Raw genomic sequence first — 21,991 nt, 5'->3', positions numbered from 1 at the left:
CCGGAGGGCCTCCCGAAGGGCATGGGGACGTGCTAAGCTGGAGAGTTCTCTTATATCCATAAAAGGAGGGAACAGAAGCCAGATGGCAACTCTTGAGAGGACTCAGTTCCTGAGAACTGTGCATCCACTTCGACGTATGGCCATTCATGGTGTGGCTATAGTGTGGACTCTGTGAGCCACCGCTGCCGTGCCTGGAAGGCTTTACTGGGAGAGAGGTAGAGCGTGCGCTTCGCCGATTTGCACTAATATAACTCCCAGCCCGTGGTTGTCCTAGCGCATCCCAATCTAGCTGTTGGGGAAATAGAAACTGTCTATGGTGGTTGGTAAGTACATAGATCAAGGGGAGATGAATTTCACTGATGGCCCATTCAGAAAGTTTACGATGCAAGAAGAGAAAGGACGAGAATGTGGTGGGAATGTTGTTTATGATTCGTATATCCGTTCAAATCCATGACGACTCGCAAGTGAATATTTTGGTGCCAAAGCTAAGCAAGCCAAATCCAAACCCAATGAAACACGAGCCAATGTGGCAATGGGCAAATATTTGCTTTTCTTGAAACGATCAACAATCTGTTAAGTGGCTGGAGGAAATGCTCCACACTGTCCGAAGAGGAAAACTATCATTCGCACAGCATCATGGGCTGATCGATCAATCCATGGATGTAATATGAAAAATGTACGACAACAGTCATCAACAGGCAACAGCTCACAATTAGAGTCTGCTGTATTTGTACAGCTGGATGGATAGGGTTACCATTTCTTGCAGACTCCGTCTCCCCTTGTCACCGCCCAAGGAAACACTTTCTTGATAACTGTTTTGCCGTTTGGTGCTTTGAGATCGGGTAGATATGTATGTACAACGAATACCATTGATTTGAAAAATTGTTACCCTCATTGCCATTTTCAAAAGAACATCATAAAGTGAAAGAATGGTGAAAAATGATTGATACCGAAAACATACAAGTTGGTATATGAGAGAATGCTTCCTGCCTTTTAAGTTTAACGTATATAACAGGGAACATGTCATATATATTCTCATATATCCAATGTAAACGGGGGAGAGCAGACCGGGAGGAGACAATGATATAAAGACAGAAGGAAATGAAACAATAAAAATGCTTTAATCAATCCATTCGATTCGTATTTGATCGTAGCGATGACGACCGTTATGTGTGTATTTATTTAATTTGTTCGATTAATTTCTCGCCTTATCTTCCTGGGACTGCTCCATTCCGTTCTTTCTCTGGTATGTTTCATGTTATCACTATCGAACCTGGTAAACCTGCCAAAATGTCCTCTCAACCCTGAGCGTTTTCAGCATTGATCAGATATCTAGCCCAACCGTCCACATATTCGTTGACGTTGTTGGTGAAGACATCAGACGGGTGGTGCACGATAAAGAGAGCAGAGGAGGTCTTATATATGACGATTCCTTCCTTTTGCTATTAATTGGTGGAAAGCATAGAAACAAAGGAGGAGGCTAGTTAGCATTCATTCCTTGAATATGAGTGTGGGTTGAATTTTCAGACTCCTACGCGCATCTCAGATCAAAAAAGAAACGGGAAAAAGGGACGAGTGGACAACCTTCCGACCGATGAGGCAATCTGGGTTCTTATCTGCTCTTACGAAGAAGTACTTCTCGCCAGCGAAGGAAAATCCGTTCGTTTGTACTTCCTTGGGTTCACCATCTTTGGTATCGGCGAAAGAATTAAGGATGAAAGCGATTTCATTGGGCAAGGCCTGATATCGAGATCTAATCAATATTTTTTCTTACTTGGAAATAGTTTCAAAAACAGGTAGCTGGGTTGATTTCCGGCTCCGGTCCTTTTCGCTTTGTCATATATAAACGAGAGCAAGGGAGAGTTTGATGGGAAATCTGTGCATACCGTGAAACCTGGAGAGCTGGCACAGGGCGAGTTGGCATACTGTGGATCTGTGCTGTAGATGGCCGCCTTGTCGATTCCGGAGTACTGCATTAGGCTATGCATAGCGATCGAGTATTAGCATTATTGGCAGCTTTGCGGTAGACATAATGGTAAGGGATTTCTATCTTGCAAGACGGAGGTTGAAAAGTGCCCAAGAAAGCTAGGAAGGGGGTAAAGTTAGATACCCTTTGTGATAGTCTAATCGGTGCAAAAAGTGGTCAGTTTTCAAGGACGCTTAGGACATATGTCTAGACAGTTTGCTGTACCGCACTCAGACAAACGAGTGACTTACCTGCCCAGCCAACTGGTTTCTGAGCAGATGGATCGGCCATTTTGTTGAAACAATATAGAAATAATAAACAACGGATCTATAGAAATGGGGAATCGGCTTGCTGAGAAAGGGTCTGACAGATGCGTAGATTAGCAGGCGTCAATGGATTAGACATCAATGGATGGCCTGAGCCAGGGGGGAATTGGAACACACCTGTAGACAGCCCGCTACTGTTAAGGGACTTGGCAGTCAGGACAAAGGAATGGAGGACTGCAAGAGGAGAGGAGTGATATGGAAGATAATACAGCCGGGTAGAGGAGAACAAAAAGATGTTTGAGGTTGCAAAAATTGGAAGACGACATAAATAAACATGGAGAGTGACACAGTTGAGCGTGGTTCCAAATTTGGGCCCACCTTTTTAGCAGAAGAGTTAGTCATTTTCATCCCATCTAAAATGTACTCATACTACGTCCTTCATATTTTACTAGTTATACAGTCCTGCCACTCCAACACATGGCTAGTGATGGGTTAGGGCAGGAATATCGTTCGCTAGCACGCGGAGATCTAGAAATACGAAAAATAACCACTATAGAGAATGGGAGGTGGTTGAGAAGGTGAGAGATACGGTTCAATCGTCCGAAGTTTTAGTGCCCGTGGCTGTTCGGAATCCACACCGAAGGTTTTTCCGGTTGAAATCGGAACCACATTCAACTTTCTGCCATCCGCGAGGAGAGGGGCAGCATTACCTAATCCAGGGAGGTTGAACTACCCCGCCATCGCCCACAGAGAGACACTTTTATATATGCAATCCACATCAGCAACTACCATGGGGCAGGTATCCTATCACTGTGGTCTGATACTGTATAACTATGACACACTTGCAGACTATGTCCAATGCTGATACATGCATCTCCGTGGTGTATATGCACAATGCATACTGTACACGCCGCTGGAAACGTCACGAGGGATCTGTCCCAGGTCGATATAGATATAGTCACATAGCCGGCTGTTTCCCCTCGGGAATGCAGCCTGCAGGGAACACTTTGCAAGGGCAGAACGGGCATTGCTTAAAATCCCAGTTGAGGGGCAATATGGTTTAACGTCAGCCCTGGTTCTCACACCAGATCTGCGGGCATCCGCTCCATAGGTTTGCATATTGACGATCAAATGAGGCGTCCGCTGGCCATGTTGGCGAGATAGAGTTTGGCGATATGAATCCTACTTACCCCGAGGCTCTGTCGATATACAAAGCAACATAGCGGTTAGTTAGTGATATTATTCCCAGGTTTAGCAAGGATTGTCATCTTTCATCAGCTGCTGGGCGTCAACGTGATAATGGCAGGGCATCTTGTTGTCCCATGTCCGTGATGTTCATGATGTTCATGAATTAAAGGGAAGTTTTAATTCCTGCATAGCCGATTCATCCATTCTACTTTGGCATGTCATTCTCCGCGCCTCCCATGAAGAGAGAAAAAACAACAAAGACGGATATATATTGCATTCTGGAGGGATGGGCTAGTCTACTAATCTCAGTGTCTGGGTTGTCACGAAAACCCAGTCCGAAGTGCTTCGTGAAGTATGTCCATGGTTTAGCATGCATGAGGCCCCCTATTTTGTGCTACGGGAGAGGGAAAAAAAGAGAGAAAGTATTCCCCTAAAGGGGGATCAACTAGGTAATAGGAATGGCCTTTCAATTTTCATTTAATCCTTTGTGGGATACAGTACTTCCTCAAACTGGTGAGCGAAACAATGATCAGCAAACTTGGTGTCACTGTCAGTCTAACTCCAAAATCGCTAGTCAAGTGTCAACAACTTTTGTTTGAAGAAGAGACGCTAGCAAGCCAATAAGCAGATCCTGGCCCTGAAGCAAAACAACAACGAATCAAAATTATGAACTAACTATAAATAAATGTTGGACTAGCGTGATTGGCTGCAAGCCCGCCATCTCTCTCGGAGTCTCCAGCAATCCCAGATATCTCAAACCCAGGTTTCAGAGTGACCCATTGGTAATGAAGGAAAGAGTTCAACGACATGATTGCGAAATATCAAAGAAAGAGGCTGGCTGGTATGTTATCACAACCCGTATTCCGCCGGCTGAGTCTGGCCATTATTGTCAGCAACTTGGGTGTAATTTGCTATTCAGGTCGCGAACAATTCAACCAGTGAGAGACGGCAGGGAACCATGCAGCGCCAGGGACAAGACCCTTGAGGGGTTGAGTGATCTCATCTCATCTCCTTTAGTCAACACTGCTGTTGATTACGTTCCGAAGCGTTGATTTCGAGAATAATCCTTCTCTCGATGCAGTGGGATGACTATCCGTGGGATATTCTGCTACGACAATAAATAGTTGCTGACCCTAATATAGTAGTTATTATCACACTCTCGGCAAGCAAACGGCTAGAAGGCGTGTTTCAGCAGTCTAGATTGCCGCAACTCCCAGTCCACCCATATCCTTGTTGTCGCAACTTGCGACATAACCTGAATGGTACAAGTATCGAAATAATCATGGAGAACATCGACCTGCCTCCTCCTGTCTCAACTCCACTCCTCCCGCCCCGTGGACTTTCTCCTCTCTTCCTCTCACCGTTGTGACACTACTGCGCTGTTTAGTCCCTCTCTTCGCCACTGTAATCCTTTCTGTACCTTCGGTCATTTTTATCTACGTTCTTTTGCGCCGGTTGCGGTTGCATCTTCAATTCTCTACGTTCATTTTTCCCTTTATTGTGGTTTTCTGGAAAGCCGTCCATTCATTTTTATTTGACATCATTATTCCCATTCTCCTCCGCTAGGTTTCGTCAGCATTCTTGTCCATATATGTCCTTAATTATCCAATATTCAGGTGTAACATAAACATATGAACGACCACTAAAATAACCATGAAATCCTTCAGCACCAGAACCAGACAGCGTGCAAATACAACCGGTGGCACCCTACAAGGGCCGAGATTGAATATCACAGATGCGCTACCCCATTCAGGTCTACAAGGTGACGGGCAGACCTCTACCAGTAACGTTGTTCCTAAACGAAACAACACTTTTAATACACATGCTGGTCCGCCACGGGAGGAATGGAAAGCCTCTCCCGCACCCGACTTTGATTTCCAGCTGTCCGCCTCACCGGCACAATCACCTTCCTTCCAACGCCACGAAAGCACTGCATCGGACGATGGCACAGCGATGATAGGCATGGCAGTGGGAAGCCCCACTATGTACAGGACCGTTCAGTATACACCTTCGTATGCTGTATCCCCACCAGCCATAGGTTTCGATTCGATGGAACTAGTGGGATCTGCAGAATCGGAATCCTGGAGACCTAAACCGAGCAAATGGAAGAAAATTAGCGACTTCTTCAAGGCGAAGAATTCACTGCAACAACAGCAACAACAACTACAACAACAACCTGATGTTGATTTTGACCAGCTTCAGCTTCATAATCGACCGACAAGCAGCCATGAATCTCGTGATCGAATGGCGGATTCTCACGACTCCCGGAATCTCGAGGCGTCTTCTGAAAGTCACACTCCATGGGATGATCTTGAATTTGAACATCGTATGGGTAAACTTTCACGGAAGTCAGGGAAAGATGTCTCCAAATCGCCTGGGGGAAAGGAACAAAGGAAACTGGTCAAGTATGCGGAGCCTCCGAAGCCCAATAAAAAAGCTCACCATCAGGCTAAACCAGTAGCGAAGCCATTGAAGCTAGAAGTAATATTGCCAGGTTCACTGTCAGGACCAGAGGATGTTACAGGTTCGTTGCTGAATGTTGAGATTCCTGAAGTCCACATGGAGAGATACAGTGTCATGTTTGGAAGCGTTTTGGACAAGCCAACCTCTACGACGCTATTAGCTAGTCGAAGCAAAACCCTCAATACGCTGAAAACCCATTACGAAGAGGTGAATGGTTGACACATCTTTTTCAAGGTCTTCTTACAACTAACCAGTGATACAATAGGAGGAATTGGGACACCGCGAAATCACATTGCCAATGCGAGGAACGCCTCCCGATCCCAAATCGCCGACATTCACCCTTTTCCCTGCAGCGCCAACAGCAAAACCTCCTAAGACACCACATAACTCAAACTTAACCCGCCAGAATATCCCATTACAGCAGTCAAATACTAATCCACGATCGCCAGGGACAGAACTGAACGAGAAGGTCATATCTACAAAGGATTGCGCAACCCCACAAGGAGGGACATCATCCATGGCCACATCTTCAAGCTCTCGTAGCCAGTGGGTATCGGAAGGATCATCATATCTGTCAATGGAATCTACATCGCCGTCCTCATCGGATATCAGTATGTCATCCGATGAAGATGAGGCTGTACCATTTACTTACAACAAAGTCGTCCCCATTTCTCCTGACGAACCTCTGTGGGAAATATTGAATCCTGCTGCAAAACTTGACCCGGTATCTGCCAAATCGAAGAGTGTGGTACGATCGCAAAGGCTCCGGACGATCAAATCAGAGGAATCGTTTGCTGCAATCGAACAACCTTACAGTCCTTCAAGCAAACGAATGACAGGAGAAGAGATCCACGCTTACCCGAAAACTTCGCCGGCAAAGGAAGAAGCCAGGGAGTCTTCCTCTACTGAATTTAAGAATCCCTCACAACCGCCAAATATCCGCAAAACACGATCCGATGAGTCAGTTGTAGCAATGTTATTCGAAGAGCCGCATCACATCATCCCGCCAGCACCACTACAGCCAAAATCCGAATCTAAACCCAGGAAACCGGCTCCCATTTACCCAACAATTGATATTGAGCAATGGCTACCACAGCCACGACCACCGCCTCCTCAACGAAAACCGCCGCCAACGCCTCCAGCCCCATCTCCTACCATTGCGCTCCCGCCCGTCCCTGTTCAACCACCTCCCGCTCTCCCGCAATACCGGACGAGGCCAAAACCCAAGTCCCGACCACCCCCCAGCACCAAAGACAACGCCAACCGCCAAGCCATGAACGCCATCGAAATATCTGTTGCGCGGTCAGTTTCCGTGACAAAAAAACCAAAGCAGGTAATCGTGCCGATGAGCGCGATGCGTAGTGATTCTTTGCGTCGCCCTGACGAACGATTTGGCGAGAAGAGGTCGGCTACGCCCACGCTGATTTCGGTGTCGAAGGGCCATGAGCGAGAGAAATCTCAAGAGGTCCCGATTGAAGTTGCGCAAGCGGGGCTTCTCTAGCTATTTTAGAGTATTTGATTCGCTGCGATACTTTGGGGGCGAGAAGGGATTTGTTGGAGGGGTTAGTCTTGGAACTCGGCTATTGGGCGCTGGATTCAGAACGCTGTGGAGTTTGTCCCGTACATAGTGGTATACAGGTTGGATTCCGCAAAAAGTTTTGAATATATAAGAATACAATGACATTGAAATCCCATAGGCGATTTTTGCACTTTTTTCCTATTACAAATTTTGATTTTCAGTTATGCCTTTCTTCCTCCTTGATTTCATCTCTTAGTTTTAATTTTCCACTTTAGAGGTCCTTTTTTTTTTTTTTTTTTTTTTTTTAAAAAAAAAATTCTGTCCATCATCTATGGCTTCATGCTGCTAGTACTTATTTTTCTCTCACTCTTACTTTGTATACATGCATGCCTTGATTCTCTGTATATATTTTAGCAGTATCAGATACTGCAACTCATACAGTTCTGACTTGAACTTTTGACCTGGTGCATATTGGTATTTCTTTTTGATACTGTCCTCCAGCAGTTGATCAAACGCATAACTTGAGAAAAGATTGAGGACAAAGAAGTCACCAATATACACAGTCTGAAGCATTTTCATGCAACATCTCATAAAGAAATGATACGGCATTTGTTCATTTCATGTTTCATATTATTTTCATTCAAGCTCCAGCCCAATTTTATCGCGCTCTCTCTCACTTTCTATATACAATAATTTATTAACAAACCATGGTCCACTCCAACCCAACATACGCATCACTTATCACTCTAATCTTGACATTCAATTTACCACCGCCCAACCCATTCCCTCTACCTTTCTCCTTACCCTTTCGCATGCCTTTGTCCTCATTCTTCTTATCACGATCGTTACTTCCCATATCAGGCTCAGCACCGTCGGTGTGACCATCACCCATATTCCACCCTTCCGGAAACCTCACGTTAGCTCTCGCCATGACATCCGCCCGCTCACCCACTCTAGCTGTGCCGGTCGCAGACGACCAAGAAACCCGCTTAAGTGCGAGGATATCCTCCTGCGTGCCAGCGCTCAAATCAGCATTGGCAGTAACGAGTATAAACCAGCCTTCCGTCTGCGGCTTGGGGAAGTGTGGCGCGTAGATGCGGAACGACTGATCATCGAATGGAGCAGTAGTTTTTCGCTGTCCACCACGCGAAGGGATGGGCTGTTTACGGGTGAGTAATACCGTTAAACCGGTAGAAGATTGATCGGAGATGGATATGGAGACGACAGGGAGGAGGGACAGAGCTTTTGAAAATTGCGTGGATGTTTGTGGGGGAAGGTTGAGGGTGCGTGGGAGGGCAGTGAGAGTTGATTGGGGTAGGGAGAGCAGGGAATGTAGAGATGGGGAGAGATGGTTTCCGGAGGATGTTTCGCTATTTTGCGTTGGGTCGATGCCAGGGAGAATTGAAAGGGGATGGTCATCTGGCCAGCGCGCGGATTTTATGCATTGGAGCAATGTCATCATCATGGTGCATGCGTTTGGGAAACCAAATTCGGCAAGCAGGTCAATGCAAGCTTGAATGATTCGGATGCCTTGATCGAGAACTGAGATTTGGTCACCGACATAGTCGGTAATAGGTAGGTCGATGCGGGACATGAATGCCTGAAGCAGTAGGAAGGCTTTGATGTGTGGATCCCACATGGGTAGCGAGGAACCCATCGTGGTGATTGGGAGAGGGAGATTCTGCGCCAGCTCCGCGTTGACGAGATCTTCATTGTGGCGTACAGGGAGTTCGTCGAACTCTGTGGCGGAACACATCCAACTGAGAGCATCAGCAAAGGTTGGATTTGGTTTTGCGTGGGACATGACATATCGGATGGTTTTGTGGGAAAGATAGTAATAACTCATTATTTTGCCATATGGAGTCGGGTCCACGTCACCAGTGGCAGAATCTAATAAAATACATGAAGACTCTGCGAGCTCTTCTAGGGATTTATCGACGAGCTCGATCATGAAATCGGACGCCATCTGCTGTGCTGCCATGGTGTTGTGTTCTTCGGCAGAAATTTCAAGTCCATAATAAGAAGGGTTCTTATGCAGACGCCGGAAGAAGAATGTCCAGGTTAGGTAATCTAAAGCATCCTGCTTCGTTGTGACAGTACCTGCAGATATTTCTGCGCCCAAATGGTCGTGAAGCACCTTGTGCAGTGTGGATTCTACAGGGAAGCCGGTGTGGAGGAAGTGCTTATAAAAACCCTTTTTGGAATCCTGTGTAAATATACGGGCGATACCAGAAGAGTCAAACTGCGGGCGTCCAGCACGGCCCAGCATCTGAAGCACGTCAGTGAGGTCCATATCTTTATAACCTTCGATTTTAGCATCGAAAAACTGTGTCCCTTTCACAACTACTAGATGGGCGGGGAGGTTAACACCCCATGCGAGGGTGCTAGTTGCAACAAGGATTTGGACTTTGTTGTTCGCAAAGAGCTCCTCCGATAACTGCCTGTCGGATTCAACGAGGCCAGCATGATGGAGGCCGATTCCAAAGCTGAGAGCTTCTTTAAGAGAGCCATCCTTGACACGCGAAAGATTCAACTGCAAGTCTTCTTCAGACATGTGAAGGAACCGGCGTGGATTGTCTTCCATGCCGCAAAAGTTAATCAGGTCTTTTGCGGTGAGACGTGTTTGTCTCCGGGATGCTACAAAGACAATTACGGGTTTTTCAGGGGAGTGGTTTTTTATCGCTAGGAATGTGGGTCGGTTCATCGACTGCATCAGTGGGCAAAAGCCTCGTTGTTCAGGGAAGCCGTCAATGAATATCTCCAGTGGAACAGGTCGAACAGAATGGCGGAAGTTGAAAAGGCCTTCTTTAACCCCCAACCAATTTCCAAGATCGGTAGCATTGGCACAAGCCGTGGACATGCCGAGTAGCCGAACAGAGCCTTTTGATTGAGAGGCAATGTAATTCATCCGGGAAACGATAATCTCCAAAATTGGCCCTCTGTCACCCCCAAGCAGGTGGATTTCGTCTATAATGACGAGGCTAACTTGACGGACATACCCTCTAGTCTGCCAACTTCGAGAAATACCATCCCATTTTTCAGGTGTGGTGATAATAATGTCCGCGTCGCGTATTGTTCTTGTATCTGGCGTGTTGTCGCCCGTCAGTTCAACTAATTTCAGGTCCATAGGCGCGGTCAACCGACGTCGCCAGTCCTGCACACGTTCTCGGACGAGGGCTTTCATGGGAGCAATGTAGACGACCTTAGAGCCTGGCTTTTCTCGAAAAGCCCACCACATCGCAAGTTCCGCTGCGACAGTTTTGCCACTTCCTGTTGGGGAACCAAGGAGAACGTTGGCGGGGGTGTGGTACAGGGTATGGAATATCTGTGTTTGCATAGGGTTGAAAAACTGGAACCTTTGTGCGTATATGTTTTCAAGAATGGGATTTTTCAGGGCAGATATTGGAAGGGGTTGCAGATCAAGTAAGTCCGTATAAACGCTCTCCGTATCAGGCCTAATTAGATGCTGGAAAGAAACGGGAGTAACGGTTTCCGCACCAAGCCATCGATCGGAGATAGCGCGAACATATATCTGGCTAGGCAGCGGATCGGAGAGAGGAATGGTGAAATTCATCTCATGGTTATCGTTGAGTTTCTTCCGACTCAGAATGAAATATTCGTGATGATAGATCTCAGATGTCTCAGAGTTCTCTATCCAGATCCAGTACGGCTCGGACGTCCCGTGGTGTCTATCATTCCAGCGGAACTCAGGATATAGATAAAGACGAATACGAAGGACATCGCGATTCAGCGGAGCAATCTCAGCTTCCACGCTCAGCGTTGGAAAGTTATCCAGCAGCTTCGAGAGGGTGGTCCCCATGCGATGGTTATGGACAAGCTGTCCAATTTCAGCCGGTTCCATATCCCTCAACGATTCAATTGAGGAGGCCGGGAATTTCTCATCCAAGTTTTTCAGTATTGGCTGGGGCAAGTCAAACTGGTGGAAGGGATGTTGAAACGGCCATATTTGCTTTTCAATCGATTTGCAGGTAGACAATAATACTTGACACTGGTATCCCCAACGCCTATTCAGCGCAACCATGAACAAGGCACGACAAATGCGAGCCGCATTCTGAGCTACGTAGGCCGTATCAGAGGCAAGAGTAAAATCTTCGATCCTGGCGCGAGAAATGTATGCTTGAAGTAAAATATTGGTTTTCGCATGGGAAGTGTCATTCGCCCCTTCGACCTCGGTTTTCAATGCCTCTAAACGAAGTCTATCAAGTTCTTTGAATTCATTTTCCCGGGATTGGATATTGTCAAACTCCCCACTCATACTGATCATTTTCATAACATCCGCATCGTTAGCCATGGGCGTCATCATGGCATTGAAAATTTCCACACTTGTTTGCAACACGTAGTATTGACTTGCAATTCTGCCAACGTCTTTGGCTCGCAGCTCTTCCGTCCGCTCATTGAATATAATCATCTGGCTCTTCTGCAGGGTTCGGGCGGCGTTGATAATCAAATCTCGTCTGCGAATGACGAGTTGGGGGTCGTCTCTAATTTCCGCCCAATCGATACCATAGCCGTGGGGATTCCGACGCATACGTACGAAGAGATACGAGTATCCAAGCCATTGGACAGCTTCAGAAACAGACGTCACAGTTCCCAGAGAGATCTCCGCATTCAAGTTATCAACCAGTTTGCGAGAGAATCTCGACTCTATGGGCTCCTGAGAAGTTACGGCGGACAAGTAGTGTTGCAGTTTATTATGTGTTGTGCAAATGAAGCCAATACCGGTGTCTTGGAACTGAGGGCGACCAGCTCGACCGAATATTTGAAGGACATCTAAAATGCCAAGGTCGATAGGTTTTCCTTCCTGAGCGCTGTAAAGTTGGGTTCCCTTGATAATGACCGCAGCAGCTGGAAGATTGACACCCCAGGCAAGAGTGGCTGTACAACAGAGAACCTTTAGCACACCCTGAGAAAACAAGCGTTCCATAAGGTTGCGATCAGACCTAGCCATCCCCGCGTGGTGGATTCCAAGTCCCTTGGGGACAAGGTCGCGAAGCTCCCGGCCACGACTTGTCTTCACATCTCGCAGTGCCTGCGCGTAATTTTTGTGCTCCAAGGGGCTAAAGAGATCTGCACACCGATTTTCCACAGCCATCTGATATAGAAGCCGTGCAGCATTCACAGTTTCTTTCCGAGAATGGACAAAGACCATGACTTGATGACCTCTTTCAAGCATATTCCGGACCTTCTCGAAGCAGACTATATCTAGGTTTTCTCTAGACTTCTTAGAGCCAGCGTCACCTTTCACGCCAACGAAATGCTGTTCAAGGGGCACTGGGCGAAAGGAGGCATCAAAGTAGAATAACCCTGCCATCCTGTTGACTTTGAGGAAATCTGCAACATCAATATAGTTTGGCAGCGTAGCAGATAGCCCGACTATACGAATGAGCGACTGAGTACTCTCAACTTGTCGCTGGGTCCTTGCAACAAGAGATTCTATCACAGCTCCACGTTCGTCGTGCAACATATGAACCTCATCGATGATTAATAGACGAACCTTTTGGACAAGCTCCGTATCGCCGGTCCCCTTGCGGGTTACGACATCCCACTTCTCTGGGGTGGTGACGATGATTTGGGTCTGGACAATTTCCTTCTTGGACAGTTGCATATCTCCAGTTAGTTCGCGAACCTCGATCCCAAGCCATGCTAGACGCTTCCCCAACTTTTCTGTTACCTCTGCGGCCAGGGCTTTCATGGGTGCGACATAAACAATTTTGAATTCGTTCGTGATTACAGCGAACTCTGTGGCATCATGACTCTCGAGAGGGTTGGGAATGGTATTTTTGGCAATAACATTCAGAATAGTCAACATTGCTGCATCCGTTTTACCAGCACCTGTGGGTGCACAGATAAGCATGTTTTCATTCGTCTTATATGCAACAGGATACAGCAAGCTCTGCATGCGGTTCAGAGACTTGTACCCCTTGAAAGTACCCCGGCAGAGCCCATCCATCTCTGAAACAGCGACTAACTTCCTACCAGCACCAATGGTCCCAACTTTTGCGGCTGGAATGGAGTACTCTGTATATCTTGGTTCTTCAACGTGACTGCTGCCGACGGGGAGGCCATATTTTCTCCCATTGACAGAGAGAGTATTCCCAGCCTGATGCGCCTTGTACACATGTGGATAGATAGGTCCTTCGCGGTCCTGTTTAGGCGCCAATTTTGCATGTTTATGCTCGTAGTCTTGTCGTCGTAAGGAGTCCTCCCGCTGACTCTTTGTCTGCAATCGACTGAATATATCATCACTGCCACTTAAACCTTGGGTTGAGATTAATTGATGTCGATGGGCGATCAAGTCAATGACAAAGTCCAAATCGTCGAACCCTACAATTTCAGTTAATGATACTTGTAATTCCTCAGGTGGGTGGTCTGCGGCAAGCACAGAGATAAGTTGTTGCTGAAGTTCGGAGGCATTGAGGCTAGCATTCCGCTCTGCGATTGCCCAGCATTTGTGAGAAAGCCACTGCAGGTTGTACACTCCCATTTTGCCGGAGGGTTCTACTCCATTTACACTGGCATCCACTATTGCATCAGAATCATCGCCTGTTCTCTCGTCATCGTCATCCTCGCTGATAATATCCCACAAATCTTCAACCGATTCTGGAGCTGATGAAAATTCGTCATCGCCGAGGTTGAGACCCTTGCCGGGGGGTAATAAGTCTTCGGCTTTGGGGAGGTTTAGGTCTGCCATAGCTTGCCTCATAGCGGCCAGTTGAGAGAGCCATTGTGACTCCGCTAGCTGGGTTGCGGGCGACATTTTTGGTTTCCGGCAGATGGGAGCTTCGGAAAAAAAGGGGCACTGGCAACCTGCAGTGGGGAGTCGTCCCTGCGGCTATTCAACGGTATCGATATGATGTCTCCCCAAATATTGAATGGCCGTGGGGCATCGATCTGGACATAGTAGCCGAGATAACGGTATACAGGTCCTGTAGATGCCAATTTGTATGGACTAAGTTTGAATCAAGCGCCTTTTGCACCGAACCGGGTTAGCGGTTGTGCACCCGAACCACATTCCCCGCGTGGAGCTGGCGGCTCTTGTTTGGAGCAAGCTGAAAACGGCAAAATGTGGCGGGAAGCCTGGCAGAGGGTCAACGTTACCGCTTCAACATCAGACGAAACCGGCGCTTCTTGATGTTCACGCCCATCGACCGCCCCTTTAACACAGACTAGAGATCCCGGAGGAAAAGCCTATATCCAGGGTCACTGTACATACGCTGTTTAGTTTGATTTTTATTTTATATCCGTCCTGGAGAATAGGAACCCCTTTGTGACCGTCCCAAGCACAACCCCCTGACGACGCCACCACGGTCAACACCCTCATACACCTTTCAGCTTTGAGAGGGGACAGTGTAATCAAATTACAGCCATGAGCGCAACTAATCCTTTCATCTACATTGGGGTATGTTGTTCTAGAACAAGCGTGGCCGGTTCATTGAAGACTCTGCTAAGCGATGCCATTGCGCCCGTAGTTCTTCCGGACCTACCGTGAACCCCATTATGATACGGATCCTACACGGCCTCCTGTTGAGCTCTATGGCGCAGATTCTATTTACAATACTCTAATGACTAGCTTCATCAGGAAAAGGTGAGCAACGGGCACTTCTCCGTCTGCCATCTAACAAACCGCACGTCTGGTCTTTTCGTGAACATTAAGTTCTGATTTTTTCTTTTTTCTTATGCCCATCCTTGCAGTCAGCTAGAATTGATCGCATTTACCGCGCAAGAACTTTGCAGAAACATCAATGCCAATGTTATTACCAAGATCTCGGAGAATATTGGGACGATATACTTCCTGGACCCGGGTACTGGTGTTGCTACATTCCTCGTCACTTCAGCCGAGTATGAGAACTCCCCTATTAATCGTACCGACGCCGGCTCTGAGCGTAAAGACACTCCAGCGGAAATTATAGTCAAATATGTCACCCGGAAGTTGGAGAGCAAGATAGGGGCCGATTTTCATCTGACACTGAAATCTCGAGAAGAAGTTGACCCGAAGGATTCCAGGAGACGAGATGAACTTATTACGCTGGCAAAGAACGAATTGAACGCGTATCTTGTTCGCGCTAACCAGGAGCCAGATAAAGTTCGCAGAATAACGCTGGACGATCGGATCACGGGAATTCAGGACCAGCTTGATGATGTAAAAAGGGTGATGCACAAGACTATTGACGCGGCTTTGATGAAAGGGGAGAAGTTAGATAGTTTGATCGCCAAGAGCGACAATTTGAGCATGCAGAGCAGAGCATTTGCCGCTCAGGCAAAGAAGCAAAATTCATGCTGCGTGGTTATGTAACTCGCGGCGTATGTTTTTCTGTTCATATTCTTCCGTGCTATTCGTTTATGGGAGCGCCTGAAGAATCGCTATCGGGGCGGTTACGTTCGTCACTCGCTACTTTCCTTTAATCCGCTTTCCTCTATGTTCATATCTTTTAGGCATCCGAGTTTGTACAAACCTCACACACCTGCCGCCGCCCTTCTTTTTTTTTTTTTTTTTCGGGTCTCTGACTCAGGACCCGTCTTTCAATTTTTATGATTTCCTATCGTCCATCCCTTTACGCTAGCCAAACTCACGTATTGAATTTCATATCTAATGACCCTCCTCGAATCAGTCCGTTATTCTAATTACACCTATCTATTGTTACGTTTCCAAGGTTGGGCATTTTCCTGCCCACCCAGTCAGTACATAGAAGCTTATATCTCTCTGGCTTAAAACTTCGATAATACATGGACAACTCTGAATGATGTTTTTTAGCACACGTGGCTTATTGCTTTCCATGAAGACAAACCAAATTTAACATATTGAGTCAAGTCAACTGTGCAAATGCGTAATTCTATTCTACAAGTATATTCTAATATAAATCAAAAGTAATAAGGATGTCTAGAAATAATCGTTGATACAGTAATGCCAGATCCAAAAATAAAGATGAAAATGAAAATGAAATAAAATAAATCAATGGAGCAAATAAATAAACAAAACTCATGAAAACAAGCTCAGCTCTCCAGACTCGTGAAGCAGAACCCATCTATGGTAGCCGTATAGCCACAAAAGCCATGTTGTCAGTTTCTTTCTCGACTAGAGTGTTGACAGAAACCGAAGACGGCTTCATATCGAGAGCCTCAACCACATTTTCATGCCTGTCTACATATTCTAGTCCACGTTTGACAATAGCAAGTTCAATTTCCCGACATAATACAATATCACCCACCGCTGTGACAGCATAAAGAGCGTGACCCTCGTTAATCCAATCCCTGGGAATGAAAAAATGGCGTTGGTAGGTGCCGTGAATGTTTTCTAACGGAAAAGAGCAGACCCATCCATCCTTATTGCAGAAGACGAGCCTTGATTCCCAAATCCCGAGCACGAGGTGGATTGTTTCTAATAAAGCAATGGGCGCCATTCGAGGCATAATATCATTGTTCGAGCCGCTTTCGGCCTTTAGAAACGGCCAGTCGAAACAATAAGCGTGTTGCAAATTATTCACACCGGCGTTTCTCAAGTGGACAACCATTTGGTTCCCACAAATGCCATAGAAGTCCGTAGGTGAGGTTGCGGAGGGGCGGAGGTCAGTGTCAAAGGAAACGTAGGCTTGGGGTGTCAAGTCACTCCAGCTGTAGATACTAATAATGCTCCTTCCACCGCTGACTCCTTCTACGCCAATTATATGAGCTGGTGAGGACGGATGTTGAACCCATCGTATCTCACTCAATTCTTTGGCAAACTGTATTTTCCCGTCAACAGATACGAGATAGGATCTTTTTGTGGTTGCAAACAAGCATTTTCCGTCGTCCGGGCTGATTAAAAGTTGACAACTACCAAATTCGTCATGAGGGAGCTTAACCAAGAAGCCCCCTTTCCTTTCAGCTTCCCAGCCTTCCTTTTCCCAGTGTGCAGTCTTCTTCAATTTGGTAGACGTTAACCAGCCGTTTTTATAATCCTTTGTATGGAAAGCTATAAGGACCTCGCCCTTTGGCCACCAGCCAACAGCATGGACAATGTTTTCACCGAGCTTGTAGAACGGGCACACCAGACTTCCAGTTTCTAGCTCGTATTGGAGAACGGAGGCGTCGTTGGTGCCGCAAAATGCAAATTTTCCAGATGGATCGATGGTCATGGAACAAATCGAAAGAAGTCCATTAGCCACCGCGGACTCTACACTGGGCTTGGTCCAGGCAACGCCTGGTTGTCGTTTCTGGCGCAGCACTGCCGGTTCCCACACATTACAGTAGAGTTCATTGCATTCGAAAAAATAAAAATTATCATTTCCGAAGCTGACGGAACTATAGTCAAAGCATCCCGTCTTAATGAAGTATAAAACGTTTAGGGTCTTGAATTCATAAACGACGATATGGCGATCGCTACATGCACGCAAAAGTATATGGCCATCGGGGCTAGAGGAGAGGCATTTGACGCCCGTCCCTGCGGGTACCATTTCAAGGATTTTATTGGTAATGGGTTTGAGAATAATGAGCTCTCCATCCGGTTGTGAATTGTAATGAACTGCGAGCAGCTCACAGTTGGGATCCGGGTTGAAAAGAAGACATTGGACATCCATTTCATCACTCTCTTTCCCACAATTCCCAATGTTTGTATCGTCTTCGAGGTCCCACAGCGTAATGGGCCAACTTTTTTTGTCACCTGCAGCCCTGTGGTAAGCGATGGCCAATGTTTTCCTATCAGGCGACATTGACATGCACGAAACACCCCCTCGCTTCCTACCCACAGCTTCTCTTTTAAGTTGATCGAACGGCCGATCAGGCTGGGAGGATCCATCCGTCAAGCTCCAAGATGAAACACAATCCCCACTGCGCCAAACGACTAAAAGAGAATTCTTGTAGAAGCTGAGCCAGAAGAGAACCTCAATGAATTCAAATTGATGGATAATTTCCCCACTGCGAATATTCCAAACCCTGACCGTGCCGCAGTCCCACAGCGAACACGAGTGCGATGCCATTAGATCTGTTCCCCGTTGAAATACCAGATTCTTTAGAGATTTCAGGCCATGATCAAGAGTTCTGTACTGCTGGTAAGTAGCTGCTTCGTAGAGTATGATTAACCCTAAATTAAAGCCAATTGCGAAATGCTCGTCTCCGTGCCCTATCACCGTCGCTCTTAATTTGCCTATGAATTTAATGCAACAGAATAGCTCATCCCACCTAGTGTTCGAATATCCAACGATCGAGAGCATATTGTTTCTAGTGGCTGTTGATTGGTCCACCTTCGATTCTTTGGGGTGGGATTGGAATACAATATCGTATATCCAAGCCGGCCAGCTTAGGACGGCTACTGAATACTGTAATACAGCTAAGAAGAAACCAACCATCCGTTTCCAAAAAGTTCCACGGGCTTCGAACTGATAAGTCTTTAATCGCTCAGTGGTGCTCAGATTTCCCCGACTCAAGGCATCTTTGTCGCTGATCACTGCCCTGAACGCGGCGGATTCAGTCGGACAAAATGGAAAGACTACCTGATGCACCGCGGCTGGTGAGCTCAACATAGCGTCGCCAAATTTCGTTGGGATCCGGATGAGATCTTTCGACCAGCCCCAAATAGCCTGCTTTCTACTTTCTCCCAAAGGTCGAGCACGTAAAAGGTTATCAAGATACGTGCTAAGGTTCTTGGAGACATTGAACATCGGCGTGAGGTCCTGGTTCTCGGCAACAACCTGAATCCAGGAGAGTATATTCTTACTCAGGAAGGCGTCCAGAAGGTCAAGAACGTCATCTGCAGTCGGGCTTGAATAAGCCAGATGGTCCGAAAATGAGTGAATGGCATAAACAGCGAATTCAGATCTAATTTTCCGCGTCAAGGAAGCTGAAGTGCGCATGCGGGGAGGAGGAGGTTCCATCTCTGGGCCCGTAAGGTAGAGGAGACAGGTTTTAGCGATCCGAGTGTGCGTTTCCTCCACATTGATGGCAAACTCAGACTGCAAACCATTCTTCACGAGGAATTCCCGGGCTGTCGCATGCACTATTTGGACCCTCCCAAATCCATCGATGCTCACAAGCTGGCCACAGGTATCTTTGATACTCCTTCTGAAGTGTAGAAAGGTATCACTAAGATCAAGATTCAGCGCAGACTCAAGCTCCGGTACAGTTAAGGGCCGCTGAGCGCAAATTGACCAAGCTAGAATCGCTTGGGTTAGCTGCTTTCCATGCTTTGCCCGTGACATTGTTTCGAGTATTCTGGAATACAACGGTTCCATATCTTGTGGCACCTCTTCCAACACACGGTTGATGTCTTCCTGGCCATGCACGTTCAGGAGCTCACTGAGAACTATTGCCGTCCATAAGAAGCTATCGTTGGATTTTGCTAAGATCCGTTCTACCAGGGAATCCCGATAATTCGGTTCTACGTCAAGCAACATGGACTTTTCCTCAACAAATATCCTGACATCATGGAGTGTATCCGCTGCCGAAATTTGTTCGCAGACAACGCGCCCAGTCCCAAGACTATAGAACTGTTGCTGAAGAATAGCAGTTGGTCGACTTGTAATAAGGATATGGATCGGTATTGAATTATCCAATTTAGCCAGCATTGGACCGAAAAAAGAAACAAAGTCGGTACACTCGTCAAGGGCATCAATTACCCAATACTGAGGTGGGATGGGGGTATGGAATATTCCGGATAGGAATATCTTCCTCCATATGGTACGCTCATCGCCTTTATCAAATTCTATGCCATCGGAATGCATGCTTAGCAGCAACTCCTTCAAACTTTCATTCCTGCTCGCCATTTGGAAAGCAATGGACCGAAGGCAGGTATTCAGCTTCGACTTCGATTCGTCTCCGAACTTGAAGAAAAAGTAGCTGACCTCCGCACCCATCGCTTCTAGCATTTCGATTGCATAGCCCGCCAGAACGGATTTGCCAGCCCCTGGATTTCCACCAAGCCAAAAAATGGCTGGGCCGCTGCTGGGATTATTTCTCCACTGAATGTAGCTAGCCGTACTGGAAAGCCATTCACAAGTCCCAGATAGACGAGCTTCTTGAACAATAGTTAGATCTTCTTTTGGTGTTGAAGCCACTCCCAAGTATTCCCTCAAAGTCTTCATTTGTTCGTACTTTCGTTTTGCTTTTAACCGCTGGCCTAGATAAAACCACTTAGTCGAGCTTCTTGGTGTTGTTAACGGAGATAGGTACCTGATCCAGTGAGTTCTCGAACTGTCAATGCGAGAGCATCTCGAATGTTCCTGTAATTTGGATCGGCCACCGAGTTGAATTTGCATATTGACCGGTGATCAGCAGTCATGGGGATTTGTTTCTCCGATCCGTACCCGAGCACGGCGAAATCCTGTCTTACAATAATCTTGCTGAGAAATCCTACGGTAAGGGGCAGAGTTTCGTAGAATGACCATAACTTTAGATCGCCTGCGTAAAGACGAAATTGGCCATTGATATCCCTAATTGTCGAAGAACCCCTTTCGAGGTCTGAGACATAAGAGCGCGAACCGTATGCAGCGTGGAAGATTTTTGTCAAAAGTTCAGCCGAGTCCGAGCCCAAATGCGGAGTGGCAATGAAATAAAAGGTGGAAATTCGTTTAGCTATATCGTCATACTGTGGATTCAGCCTTGCAAGCATGTACGCCTACGATTTCACATTAGCATCGGCTATTTTTCTGATCAATGAAGGACCTACCTTCTTGATAACCAATCCGCCCATGCTATGTCCTATGAGAACTATTGGAGTCTAAAACCATTTCACAGTTAGCAGATACGACTCCTATTTCAGAATGGTGGACACATACATCATCCGCACCAAAGCCTGGACGTAGCTCCATGGCCGTGAGTAACGACAAGCCATAGTCGTAGATGTTCATTGCACTGTCTTTGCCCTTGTGCCAGTCGGAACTGTAGCCAAAACTGTATATGCGTACATTCTCGAATGCCGAGTCCTCCGGAAGCCAACTCTTCGGCCAAAAATGCTTCATTTCCTTTGTCAGGCTCCAAGTCTTCCTCGAGCCACCACCGAGGCCGTGAACGAAAATAAGATCAACACGAGGGTTCTCAGGTTCATGGAGAAGATTCAATCCAATTGGGCCTTTCCAGTCGTCGTCGTCTCCACCGTCTGGGTCACCATGCTCATCCACATGCTCCCTATCTCCGTCCTCATGAATGAGCGTGGCACTCGGGGATAAGGTACTGGATCCATTGACAAATGGTTTCTGCAAAGATTTCAGGTTGCGGCGAAGAGATTTCATAGCTAGAGGAGGAAGTCGAACAACAGCTCGTTAAAATAAAATAGGGGGTCCAGCATACTACAGTCTTTATCTCACAGATTCGTATGTATAGTAAAAAGATAGAGACGTTGGTATGTCTTGTATGCATGCGACAGTCCACGAAAAGAGATATTTTCAAGAATCCAAAATAAAATAAAAATAGTAAATCGACGAAAGCACATCTGGAACGAACAGCCCCTGAAAAAGCCATCTTGGAAAGCGGGGAAACGAACTCGTAAACGGGCAATTATTAGGCGCCCGCCTTATTTTGGATCGACCAGCACACCCGCTGCCTCATTTTCCGCCATGTTACCTTGTCTAAGGAACTGGTGACCAACAAGCCGTTTGAGTC

General features: G+C 46.7%; 5 protein-coding genes across 5 annotated transcripts; 2 read left to right on the top strand and 3 right to left on the bottom strand.

Annotated features, from left to right (window-relative positions):
* Window positions 1-730: 730 nt before the first annotated feature.
* On the bottom strand, window positions 731-2,531 carry HCBG_08443 (uncharacterized protein; the record flags this gene model as incomplete). Its single annotated transcript, XM_045435492.1, has 6 exons — window positions 731-1,442; window positions 1,585-1,740; window positions 1,887-1,980; window positions 2,111-2,123; window positions 2,218-2,329; window positions 2,410-2,531. The coding sequence occupies 5 exons, from the start codon at window positions 2,255-2,257 to the stop codon at window positions 1,299-1,301; spliced, it is 447 nt and encodes a 148-aa protein (XP_045283984.1).
* A 1,696-nt stretch (window positions 2,532-4,227) lies between these two features.
* On the top strand, window positions 4,228-7,384 carry HCBG_08442 (uncharacterized protein; the record flags this gene model as incomplete). Its single annotated transcript, XM_045435491.1, has 5 exons — window positions 4,228-4,261; window positions 4,563-4,785; window positions 5,088-5,944; window positions 5,975-6,090; window positions 6,149-7,384. 5 exons carry the CDS (start codon window positions 4,228-4,230, stop codon window positions 7,382-7,384), a joined length of 2,466 nt encoding a protein of 821 aa, XP_045283983.1.
* Window positions 7,385-8,075: 691 nt separating this feature from the next.
* Window positions 8,076-14,180, bottom strand: HCBG_08441 (activating signal cointegrator 1 complex subunit 3; the record flags this gene model as incomplete). The annotated part of the gene is made up of 2 exons (XM_045435490.1): window positions 8,076-8,082; window positions 8,134-14,180. The coding sequence occupies 2 exons, from the start codon at window positions 14,178-14,180 to the stop codon at window positions 8,076-8,078; spliced, it is 6,054 nt and encodes a 2,017-aa protein (XP_045283982.1).
* Window positions 14,181-14,789: 609 nt separating this feature from the next.
* On the top strand, window positions 14,790-15,716 carry HCBG_08440 (SNARE Ykt6; the record flags this gene model as incomplete). The annotated part of the gene is made up of 3 exons (XM_045435489.1): window positions 14,790-14,822; window positions 14,893-15,008; window positions 15,158-15,716. 3 exons carry the CDS (start codon window positions 14,790-14,792, stop codon window positions 15,714-15,716), a joined length of 708 nt encoding a protein of 235 aa, XP_045283981.1.
* A 730-nt stretch (window positions 15,717-16,446) lies between these two features.
* Window positions 16,447-21,621, bottom strand: HCBG_08439 (NACHT and WD domain-containing protein; the record flags this gene model as incomplete). Its single annotated transcript, XM_045435488.1, has 3 exons — window positions 16,447-20,510; window positions 20,564-21,008; window positions 21,169-21,621. The coding sequence occupies 3 exons, from the start codon at window positions 21,619-21,621 to the stop codon at window positions 16,447-16,449; spliced, it is 4,962 nt and encodes a 1,653-aa protein (XP_045283980.1).
* Window positions 21,622-21,991: the final 370 nt, after the last annotated feature.

This window comes from Histoplasma capsulatum (genome assembly GCF_000150115.1).
Source record: "Histoplasma capsulatum G186AR genomic scaffold supercont2.15, whole genome shotgun sequence".
Lineage (NCBI taxonomy): Eukaryota > Fungi > Ascomycota > Eurotiomycetes > Onygenales > Ajellomycetaceae > Histoplasma > Histoplasma capsulatum.
Note: the sequence above shows the minus strand (reverse complement) of the source record. Positions and strands in the feature narration are given on the sequence as shown.